The sequence below is a fragment of the Glycine soja genome, chromosome 14 (genome assembly GCF_004193775.1).
Source record: "Glycine soja cultivar W05 chromosome 14, ASM419377v2, whole genome shotgun sequence".
NCBI classification, from domain to species: Eukaryota; Viridiplantae; Streptophyta; class Magnoliopsida; order Fabales; family Fabaceae; genus Glycine; species Glycine soja.
The window spans coordinates 50,729,582-50,742,331 of NC_041015.1; the positions used below are offsets into that span (position 1 = coordinate 50,729,582).

Consider the following 12,750-nt stretch of genomic DNA (forward strand, 5'->3'; position numbering starts at 1 on the left):
TCAAGCAAAAGCTACAAAGAACAATTTCTATATTTTATTTATTTACAACATTTATTTATTTTTACTAAGAATAGCTTCTATGTTTTTCTCAAATCTAATGAGAAAAAGAACAGTGAGACTTTAGATAGGCAACTGTATCCAAACCCAATAGAACTCAGTTGTGATGAGTTGATTTATGGATTATTTAGATTTTAACTAATTAATGAAATAAATACGGTACAAAGTTGTGAAGGGAGTTCTCTGATTTAGAGACAAGGTGGAGAGTTGTAGATTGAAGAAGTGTCTCAAAATCATATTAAAGTTGTTACAAATCAGTTACTAGCCATAACAACTTATGATAGAGGTGTTGTTTGGGAGTTATCTGTTGTGGGCCTATATCTGATATCTATATATTAGCATAGTTAATATTGGGTGATGTGTAGAGGTGAGGGGTTTCACTTAGTGTAATTATGAGATTGAGAGGGAAAAAATCTGAGAAAGAAAAGAGAGATCAAGGTATGTGTGAAAATAGGATTTCTTGTTTTCTATTTCTCAACATGGGTGACACAAGGACCAATGAGATCCTATTTTACAATTGATCTTGTTCTTCCATCTCATAGTGAATTGCTTTGCTACACATGTTCTCTTGTAGTTGGCTTCTTGACAATTTGCAGGTTTATCCACTAACACAAACACACACACACACACACATATATATATATAATCTCTTTTTTATCTCTCACTAGGTGTCTAAATATCTTTTTCCTACCAAGTCTACTTTTCATAGAGAAAATTGGTGAAAGAACAAAGGTTCACGGTTAAACTTACTCTAATACCTAGCCTCAAAATAGGGGTAAAAGACTTGCAAAGGTAATTTGGCTCAATTTTTCTGTTAATTCTTAAAAGAAAAAGTCAGACTAAACACAGTTAAAAATGCTTTTAAAAGTAAAAGTATCTTTTTTTCAAATGAACAAAACCCAAAAAATAAAACTTTTAAAAAGGAGCTTCTTCTTTTAAGACCAAGAGAAGCTATATATATATATATAAAGACCAAACACTACTAAATTTGAAATTGAACTTCATGTTGATCTGAATTGACCTAACCCACATATATGAATGATTCTAAAGATCAACTTAGAAATACTAAAAGATTGGTTAAGCTTAAATAGTTGTCAGTTTTAACTTATGACTAGTAGAGAGTAGAGAATACACAAATAACCAACAACGAGTACAACACAATGAGATGATTGTAACAACATTCTACTACAAGAACTCTCTAGGATCAGTAACATAACCGGTCAATGCAGATGCAGCAGCTGTATAAGGGGAAGCCAAATAGATTTGACCTTCCTTGTGTCCCATTCGGCCCGGGAAGTTCCTGTTCGTAGTTGAAACACAAACCTGCACAACCAGCACGTAGGCAATGGAGTAAATTACTCAGACTCTCAATCTCATCATTTATGTAGAAAGCATATAAAAGCAACCATATGGCAGATGAACAACCATTCATCACATAATAAAAATATAACAGTGCTGCTTACTTGAACATTCAGAAGCACACATCTTTATAATCTACAAAGATCTATAGAACTACAAGATATAAAGATTGCATGTAATACTATTATATAAAGAGCACACTTCTCATGACCTTCTATTTTATTAAATAATCACCAAGAAAATTAAAATAATGTTTAACTCTATAACTTTTTTAGGCTTCTTTATTGCTGTGTCAAATACAATTCTAAGAAAGATTTTAAAAATAAGGTTTCGATGTTTATACATCAGGAAGTCTTTGAATTTTGAGGGAATTTTTAATTAAGTCCCTAAACTAAAACTTTGTAATTGGGTCCTTGATCTTTAATTTTTGTAAATGAGTTCTTGGGATTAGTTTACAGCAGCTTGAAACCACCAGAAAAACAACAATGTGTGTTGATTTTACTAATTTCAGAGGGATCTAATTACAAAAATTGTAGAAGAACAAGGACCTAATTACATTTTTATAGTTTAAGGACCTAATTAAAAATACCGAAATAGTTCAGGGATCTATTGATATATTGAATCTAAAAACAAAAGTACCCTTTTTAATGACTAAAAACCAAAATATAGAAATCGGTTTTGATTGGATAAGCTTATCATTATCCCTCTCAGCATACCATTATCAGCTGGGCAAGAGAAGCATTAAGAAGAGCACCACAACTCTTGTTAATTACAAAGAAAAAGTTGTTTTCACGTGCTGATGATTTTCATCACTGAAAGGTTCAATCAATGTTCTTTAAATATAAACTACCTCACTTCATGTCATAAAATAGTATAGGAATGAACAGTTACTAATTTCCTTACATAAAAAAATTATATTTAGCCCAAGACAGGCCAATGCCCATATTTGCAATTCCTTCAATATAATAAGGATAAAAGTAACAAGTAGAATTTGAACTACACTAGTATATTACAAGATGTTGGGGCAGAAGCAAGGAACTTGCCTTAGGTTCATTCATGCGTGCGTAAGTATCTTTTGGGCCACCCAAACAAGCACCACAACTAGGACTAGCTGGTGTGTCACACCCAACTTCTTCAAATATCTGTGAGCATGTCTTACCACCAGATCCAGGGACAGGGAGGGAGTACAAGTCCATCCAAACCTGAAATTTCATTAATAGAGATAAGTTGGAAAATAATCATCCACCATGAGTTCCCAAGAGAATTTTCTTAATAACTGTAAATCAACTGATATGAAGATATATAAATATGACAATTTTCAGACCTTTTGTGTTGCAGGCACAAGAAATGTAGGAACTTTGACCTGTTTACCCTGCAGATGCAAACATCATGTTTTACATTAGGGGAAATAGTTGCAGGAATTCATGTTGGAAACAATAAAAGTTAATGCACTTAGGAAATAATATGTTCAAGTATCAAATTGATAAAAATGCATTTAGTACTCATGGGTATTAGTGTCTACGAAGTTGCATTCAATTAATAGTAGCCTAGGAAACAGTCTCCAGTAAGTCTATTTTCAGAACCTTTATATATAGGTTATCTTCCATAACCCATGTATTACATTCTTGATTCTACTGAATAAAAAATCATTCCCGTAATTTCATTCTCTATATTCTTCCTAAAATATTCTCTGTCCTATCTCTTTCTTTCCCTCTCTAAATTCAAAAATTCATAGGAGAGACATTGGCACAAATGACACAAAAAGCTAGAAAATTCTAACTGCAATACAAGATTAAAAAAAAACACCATACAAGAAAACATGCAGATCAGTCTTTACCCATTTTAGGATACATATTAATTATACCATACTAAGTACTAACAAGTGAAAAGTACATAAATATAGTAAAGAAGTCTAGGACTCAGCTAGAAAAGTTGTTAATAATATCTTGTGAAAACTTAAGTTAAATATGATGGGAAAATATGATGCTTACTGATGCCAGAAAAACTTTTGCTGCAGCCATGAAATCCTCTGTTTTGCCACCTGTACAAGATCCTATGTATACTCTGTCAATTTTCACATCCTTGCACTCTCTTGCCAAAGCACGATTATCCGGAGAATGAGGCTGCAACATTTATAAGCATTATATTAGCTGAGGAACCTGGTGGCAGCATCAGATAATAACAACACAGCTGCATGGAAAATAAACACAGAACAAAACCTCACTGGAAATGCAATCAATAGACTAACCTTGGCCACCACTGGCTCCAATTTTGAGACATCAAATCTATACTCTGCGAGAAATCTAGATGGCAACAAAAAAGGGTGTTAGTAATTAGTAATAATTAAAATGGATTACCAATGGATACTAATATGTTCATGTATCAAATTGATAAAATCCAAGGAGGTGATTGTAACTCGATCTATAAAGCAAGCCAATTGCAATATAACATCACCATGAAGCATATCATAACCACAACACACCAAAATGGAAGGATCAGTAAATAGTCTATGTTATACTTTCTCCATATGTACCATATCATCCTCACAAAATGAAACATTTTCTTTGTAAAATCCTCAAAGTCAACATGCAATCCCAAGCTGTTCTTCCCACAAATGGCCAGTGAATTTAGATTCCTTTCTTCATACTCCTTTTGGAGCTTTTCTTTTCTTAATGATAGAATAGGAGTAGCAAAATCTGCAATTATACTATACAGACATTGAAAAGTTGATAAGTACAAGCAACACCATAGGATTTTTCCTACCATGATAAATATTTTTCGTGTCTATTTATACTAACCATGGATTTTATAAAGTACCACTTGTTCATCAAAACTTTCAACAGACATTGTAATTTATTGAATACAAGGTGATACATTCAGCATTGGGTTTTCCTAAACACTGAATATAATGAGCGAAAACAATAAGAAATTAGAAAACTATAACTACCTTGCTTGATCGTCACTATAAACAGGTTCATATGGCAGAGATGTCTTGCCCTGCAAAAGAAATGGAAACAATACTAAAACCAATGCTGGAAAAGACATGGGCATAATATGCAAAGGGAAATTATGATTGACCATGAACCACACATAGCCACCCACTATGCTAATACATCAAAACTGAATGAGATTTAATTCAGAAGGTACCCAACCCAATAAAAAAGAAAAACATAGTTCTGTCAATACCAAATACCAATCAAGATTATCCACGACAGACAAAATACTTCACATTCCTCTTAAGATAGCAGCCAAATAATTACAAATTTTGAATCTTAGTGTCAAGAACATCTAAGATACTCAAAATGATTCTGAGATACATCATGATATTATGAAATATTTACCAGATCTTCTAACATGCCCCCCAAGCAAAAGCTTACTAAGCTTTTACCTTACTACAAAAAAATATTCTACAAAAAAGAAAATAACATAAATATGAAGTGGTTCCCATAAATCATAGCTTAAAAGGAAACTTCATCATTAATGGGAAGAGTAGTCACTGCATGCTAGTATGATTCATCAGTGGGAATGGGAAAGATGACTAACACACCATAATCGCAACTGGAAGACCAAACAAAGCCCAATGCACAAAAAACCAGAGATAACCACAGCAGAAATCTAAAAAAAAAACAGCCCAAGCCAACTGAAAATAACTCAAATCTCATGATGGTACTACAAAGAACATACCACATCACATCAAACAATGCAGAAGCAGAACACAGCCCAAGGGAGGCAGACAGCCACATCAAGGTGGCAAACAAGGGTGATGGGGCTTGGCCTGACTAGAGATGGTGTGGTAGGACAAATAGTGACAAAGGAGGGCAACTGGACATACTAGAATTGATGGCAAAAACAGTTACATGAAAAGCTGTATCGGCAAGGCAAATCTGACATTTGCAGTTGCAGAAGAGGGGGAAAATGATATTGGTCCTGGATTTTGGTGGCCAGAATTTGTCACATCCAATGGAAAGACAAAGAGAATATGATTAAATTATTTGATTAGTTATTCTTTGATGAGAACCTTCGGGAAAACTACACCACAAAGGTTAACTGTTGTAGTTGAAGAGCCCAAGGTTTTATAAACCCCACATTAGAATCCCATACTTCCAATCTCATGTCCTATACCTAGCAATTGGATCTTAACATTATAAAAAATTATCTATTTTATTTGACAAACAAAATTCCAAATTTTGAAAAACTAGATAGTGGAATACTAACAAGACAGGTTAAAGAGGATGATGTCATGTTTAAAATAACAGTTTTAGATAGAGAAGGAAGAAAAAAGAGAATGGAGACTCAACATAATAGGACATTAAACTGATATGGTGTATGATGAAGCAATACACAGCACCAACCACTATTTAAACTTGTACATATTATTATAATAAACTCCTAATCCTAATCAAATAACGAAACGAAACAGGAAATATAATGAAATATAGAAACCACTGCTAAGTGATCATCTAAAATTATTCTAGGATACAATCAAGATATTATGAAATCTTTACCAATGACAACATATAACTTTAGAGGCAAAATATCAATTTCAGTGCATCTACTCAGTTGCACAAACCTCAAGATATTTAAATGTAGTGCTGTCAGCAGGAACAACACCATTCTTTCCACCAGCTTCAACAACCATGTTGCACAATGTCATCCGTTCTTCCATCTATCCAAGAGGAACAAATTACCAAAACAATTTTATTTATAATCAAAAGAAAGAGTTCCGAGATTGAAGAAAAATTTAGGGCCCGTTTACTTGTGTTTTCACTTTTTAATTACAAAACTACCACTTTGTTTTCAACTTCTTCCTTGTTTTCAAAGATTTGTACAGGAAACACTGAAAAAAACCCTTTTTTTGTTTTTGTTTTATCTGTTTCCTGTACAAATCTTTAAAAACAGGAAACAAATTGAAAACAAGATGGCAATTTTGTAATTAAAAAGTGAAAACAGGAAAAGAAAATACGGGCACTTGGAGTTACATCATAATATAAAATATTGCTGTGCATACTTACAGTTAAACTTTCAACGGTTGTACCAACAAACTCCATCGATTTATATGTTGCCCCAGCCACAGTTATTTCACCAATAATCTGTAAGGTAAGCCATTCATTCATGTAAGGATGTAATTTTTATATTTGCTGCATGAAAATGAGCAAGCAATCACGGTCACCTAATGCCTATGATATGTCCAACAGAAACAAAAGTTCAGAATCAAGGAACTTACTTGCAGAATCAAATCCTTAGAAAGCAAATAATCGGGCATTTCTCCATCCATTACAAATCTCAAAGTTGGGGGCACCTGCATTTGAATAAGATATATTACGAAAAAAAATTATATCTCTACTAGTAATAAATCAAACAAAAAAGTACTTTTCCATCTTTGTTCTTGCCCTAAAATATTTACAAAAATCTTTATTAATTTCTGTTTTTCCTGTTTTGCTTTCATAGTATCTCCAATTCTTTTTGGCTCAAAATAAGCAGATAACTCTTGGAAATACATTGAGCAGCCAATGGAAAATGGCTAACAAGAAAAGCTATAATATGTTCTTTCAAGTATTTGAATATTATAGACTGTTAAAAGAAATACAACAAACTTGGCAGCAAATTTCGTCTGCCAAGCAGATAAGGGTAAAATGATGTGAAAAGCAAAAAATATTGCATAATAAACCTTAGGGTGGAGTTGATGATTAAGGTAAGAAATATAATGATCATAAAGCATATTTTCTATTAAAATCTAAGAGGTGTGAGCCTTGCCATTGTTAACCCATCCCTTCCCTCCCCTCCACCTCCTGACACAGGAGCAATTAATAGTACAATTGTGTCAAGACAATGTGTGTTAATGATACAAGTGTTGGGGACGAGTAGGGGCCTAATGCTCTTGTAAGTTGAAACCCTTGTCTATGCATAATATATAGATACAGAGACTAATCAGTAAGATCAGCGACCCCAACAATTAAAGAGAGGTCTCTCTCCTTCTCTCCATATCTTCTGAGGGTATCAAGTTAGAATGGATCTTGAGCAGAAACTACCTTGAGCAGAAGTTTCCCAGTTCCCAGCACAAAGCCGGCATCAGTATTACCAATCCCTGTAGCAAATTGACCAAATGCTCCAGCAGTACAAGTGTGAGAATCAGTACCTAAGAGAACCTGCAGGTAACAGAGAAATTAGCAAAGGAGGAACCACACTTCTGTCAAACAAATGAACAATGCTTCACTATAATAAAAAAAAACTTGTTAAACTAAGCAAACCTCTCCTGGCCTACAATGACCTTCCTGAGCAAGAGCAACATGGCAAACACCCTTATAGTCTGGATTTACCTGTATTTTATAATCTCACAGTCAATGTTCTTGGACATTGTGCATTACAATGCTCTTTAAGAGTTGAAACAAACAAATCAAGATTGAAAAAAATCAAAAGAATGCATACCTTAAAATTACTAAGATCCTTAATATCATAAAAGTACTTGATATTCTGCTCATGGCAGAAATCTCTTAATATGTCTACATTGCGATTGGCACGTTCATCACTTGTGAAAATATAGTGGTCAGGTATTATTACAAGCTTTTCACGGTCCCAAACCTTCAAAAGAACAACACAATCAGGAAATCACAGAACTTAGGTCTCAGCATGTAACGAGATTGACTGCCAAAGCAATCCAAGAAAAATTACAATCATTCTAAGAGCCACATATTTCTATCCCCAAAGCCCAAGATAATTTTTCTGCACAGGTAACTTTCAAGGTATAAGAATCAACCATATAAAGGACATAAACAAATGCACAATTAAACCAGCAAATGTATTTTAAAGTCCATGCTTGCAAAAATCATCATCATTTTATATCCTTTTTTCAGTACTTACAATGCTAGTAGTAGCACCACTCACATGACTTTAAAATTGAAAAAACTCCCAAGCAAAAAGCACATATGACATAACTTCATTCGATAAACGGAAACTATCACTCAGATTGTTCCTAAAATAAATTTCACTACTTGACATTCTTCAACGACCCTCATAATTCCAATGGCCATCCAATCCAACCACAAAGCATCAGAAAAATATCAAAACACCCCAAAAAAGAGACTCTAAAGTAACACCAGCCAATTAGCAAACTTACCTTGGCATCCTCGCCAAACTCCCTCTTGAAAATCCCAATAGAACCAGGGCCACACACATCATGTGTCATCAAAATATCAACATTGACCCAAACATTATCCCCAGGGGTCAGCTGTGCCTTCTCAGAAGCTCTGGCCAATATCTTCTCAGTCATGGTCATTGCAGTCCTCACCTGAAACACATCAAAACAAGCCACAATCATAAACAAAACACAAAAATCCAAGAATCCAAGAATCCAAAATGGCACCCCTCTGAAGAAAAAGAAAACTGAACTGATCCAGTGGTGGAAGGTTGGCGCTGAGGCGCCGCAATAGCACAACGGATTATTTTCCTTGGCACCGCTTTGAAGCATCGCTGAGAAGTGAAAGCAGAGAGAGAGAGATCCTTCAGAGAGAGAGAGAAAGGGGTGAGTTGGGAGCAAAGTTAACACCTTTGGGCAAAAGGGGTGCAGAAAAAATAAAGCTTTTTGAAGAATGAGATTGATGAAAGGGGCTACCTTGGTGCGGAGGAAGGATGTAAATGATGGAGAGAGAAGAGAGGAAGCCATTGAATATGTGATGAACAAAAGAATAGGTGGCGGCTCCGGATCGTCTTCCGCAGGTAGTGTCTGCTGTTATATCTGAAGGTTAAAGTTAAAGGACAAAACTTAGAAACGGTATCATGTATACTTTTTTTCTTGCTTTTCTTGATTCTTTGTTAGATTAAAGAGATCTGATTAATTTGAAATTTGATCAAAATTAAATAAAATCAAACAGATAATTATTTCTGTTAAATAAATAGTATTCGAAATTCAACGTTAACTTTAAGATAGAACTTATTTGTGTCCGATCTTTTTTTGATCGGTATCATATATACTGTTCTTACTGTTGTCGAATCATGACATAACAGTTGTATTATCAACTAATAATAACAACTTTTATCTAGTATCTATGATACTAATAGAATTATAATTACTGTATGTTTTTATATTTATTACGATTGATTATTTTTATAATAATTTATGGCATTTATGTATTATCATGATAATTATGATAATAACGAATAATAGTGGTATTTTTCTTATTTTTTAATTCTAAAAGTATATAATTATTATAATATAATTAAAGTAATTACAATCAATTTATGTTTTAATTTGAATTTTAAATAATAAAGATAATAACGAATAATGTATTGATGGTTCTTTCTGTTTTTATTTCATGAGAGTTTTCTCTCTATTTATATACCAAAAAATCAAAATAAAAAATCTATCTTCATCTCCAATTTTTTTATTTTTATACCGTGACAGTGAAAAGGGTGTTCACATTATAAATTGATGTTTTCATTATTTTATCTTATTTATTAAATTCTTTCTTCAGTATCTCTAGGACATGTTTTCTTCACATTGATTGAAAATGGTAAACATTGTGTCTATTTTATTTCTTTTAATTTTTTAAATTTTTTGTTTTCTTTTATTCTTTTTTGTAATATTTCACTTTTTCTATTGCCTTCTCAGGTCATTTTAAAGTTTATTATTTTATGAAATCATTTATTTTTTATTATGTTTGATAAAATTAGTTGAAAAGTTACTTTCATATTAAGTTAAATGAAAATTAGTTTTTATGAAAAATTGAAAAGTGGATAATGACAAAAAAAAATCTTGATTTATTTAAAAAGGATAATAAAAAATAGATAAATAATATATTAAGGATAAAAATGAAATAAAATATAAAAAAATTAAAAGCTAGAAACTAACATTTAAAAAAATATTATTTTAAGTAGTATTTCAAAAAAATGTTAAAAACTATTAAAAAAATTATTTACCGAACAGTTAAATAAGTTTTTAAATTAATATAAAAAATTAAAAGCTAACTTAAATGTGTTGTTGAACATGATTCTTATATTTGAGACACTTTTGCCTGCAATGAAAAAAATGTAAGCTTTGAATATTATAAGATTTTCTAATGTTTTTCCTTGATAAATTTTGATGGTGACTTTTTTTAAAAAAAAATTTAGTCGTTCCTTAGTTATCTCGATTGTGATAATATGCAAAGAACATAAAAAAAAATGAAATGAAATAATTGGATTTTTTTTTGAAAAAAAAAACAAATAATAGATGTTACTCTTATTTACTGAGATATATTAATTACATTTATCAAATATTCATGCACATTATTTTACCTAACAGCTTTTTTCTTCAACATTCATGTAACATATTGTTAATTGTTGTGACAATTTTGCAAGCAATAATTCACCATAGGTTGCATGACTATGAGCATCTGACAAATAAAGTCATTATAAAAAAATATGTAAAAACATGATTAATTCCATTATAAAAAATAATTATAAAACCATGGAAATGGATCAATGTTGCACGAGAATAAATATCAACATTGATGTTAATGGACTTGATTAAGGCATAACGGGTAATACAATCATAGATAAGATTGATAAATATTTTATCACATAATGCATGATAATTAAGATATTTTGAATAAATAGGAGACTCAAGTTCATATTTAAATGCACATTTGATTTTACATCCAAATCCAGGGTCAAATTTTGACTCAACTTGCACATGGATGGAGGATTATATGGGGTTATAATCCCTTGCGTCAACATCCATTTACTGCAATTGCACTCCTGGGACCTTAGACTGATGGTGAACTTTTCTCCTACCATATTAATATGTTTGACCTCAAATAAATGCTCTCCAGGCCAACTATTTAAATCATAAGTCATTAGTCAGTATTGTGAAGCATAACAATAAATTGATCTAAGATAAAACAAAACCAAATTTACCTAACAAGCCAATATTTACTTAATTCTGCTTCCTTTTGTAGTTTCTTGTTTATCTTTGACAGTGTGCTTCCTTCAATAGTGGCAGCTTTCTCTCTATTTGTAGTCCACTTGTTCATCAAATATAACCTAATATCTTCCAACATGATATAAATTGGGTTTCCCCTATACTCCAATATCACACTACTGAATGCTTCCGTCATGTTGTTAACAAGTGTGTCACATTTAGGATTCATTGAGAATCTTGACTTACTCCAATGCCTAGGCGGTGCAATATTCATCAGATATTTGGAGGCATCCGCATTGACTTTCCATGAATTTTTTTCCTTAAGTTGTTATACATATGTCTAACACAAAATCTTTGATCTACACCTGACAACAACTCTTCTATGGCTTGCAACAATCCCTTGGACACAAAACATAAAAAAGTTAATCACTCCAAAATTATAACCATAAAAACACAATTTATGCAACAATACCTTTTGTTTAGCAACTACACGAACCATAACCAAGAGTTTGTGTTCTCTCTTTCAACCATTGCATAAGCAATGAGTAGCAAATCGTTGGGATCTCTGCCAATTATTGTTAGAATCTATCCACCAAAGTAACCTTTCAAGAAATATCCATCCAACCCAATTACTGGTCTACACTTTTAAAAACTTTCTTTGGAACCTTTTAGACAAACATAAATCCTCTGAAATTTAGGAAGCAAATCACTAATTGGTTGTAGTTGTTAAGACTCTTGAATTTGACCAGCATCCACCTTCAGTAGAACAGTTGAGCCATCATTTGTTTTCTGCAATTCAGCAGCATAGTCATATAGCCTTGTATATTGATCCGTGCAATCTCCTTCCACTTGTTCCTTAGCACAATTTCATGACCTTAAAACCATATAGAAAATTCTTACTCTTCATCGAAAAACCAAAACCTTTCTTATAACCATGTTATTCAAAACAAAAACAAGAGAGATCGAAGCAAGAGTTTTCTTCGACGAAAGACAAAAACATGATCTTAATTCGCTAATTAACCCAGATTTGAATGAGGAAGTCATAATGTGATTCTTAGAGGTCTTCAAGCAAAACCTTCATTGTCGTATGCGGTTAGGCCGGACAAGTAGAAGATTTTTCATCTAACATCTACAATCTATCTGGTCAGGTGAAGACGAGTAACACAAAGATGCAAAGATGGGTCAAATGATGTGTCTCATTGAAGATGATTTTGATTGACCTGATCGGTCAAACCTTATCCACAACCCGGCGTTGTCGGTCTTCTTCTTCACCTTTGTCAACGCATATTTTCTATGGTGACAGTGAGACAATTGTTGTAGTTATACAAGGCGAGAATTCTAGTTGCATTGGGAGGTTGTGACGGAAACAAAACAGAGGAATGAGATAATGATACTTTTTGATATAGAAGAGATCCTTACCCATTATGATTGAAAATAAT

The 12,750-nt window shown here is 32.6% G+C and overlaps 1 protein-coding gene across 1 annotated transcript; it reads right to left on the reverse strand.

The window, feature by feature from the left end:
- Positions 1-1,134: 1,134 nt before the first annotated feature.
- On the reverse strand, positions 1,135-9,186 carry LOC114385078 (3-isopropylmalate dehydratase large subunit, chloroplastic-like). Its single transcript, XM_028345044.1, has 15 exons — positions 9,026-9,186; positions 8,803-8,913; positions 8,531-8,701; positions 7,843-7,995; positions 7,665-7,733; positions 7,446-7,562; positions 6,641-6,715; positions 6,429-6,506; positions 5,987-6,082; positions 4,364-4,413; positions 3,665-3,719; positions 3,408-3,539; positions 2,741-2,788; positions 2,460-2,618; positions 1,135-1,380 (listed from the first exon to the last, which is right to left on the reverse strand). Exons 1-15 carry the CDS (start codon positions 9,074-9,076, stop codon positions 1,243-1,245), a joined length of 1,503 nt encoding a protein of 500 aa, XP_028200845.1. The 5' UTR covers positions 9,077-9,186; the 3' UTR covers positions 1,135-1,242.
- Positions 9,187-12,750: the final 3,564 nt, after the last annotated feature.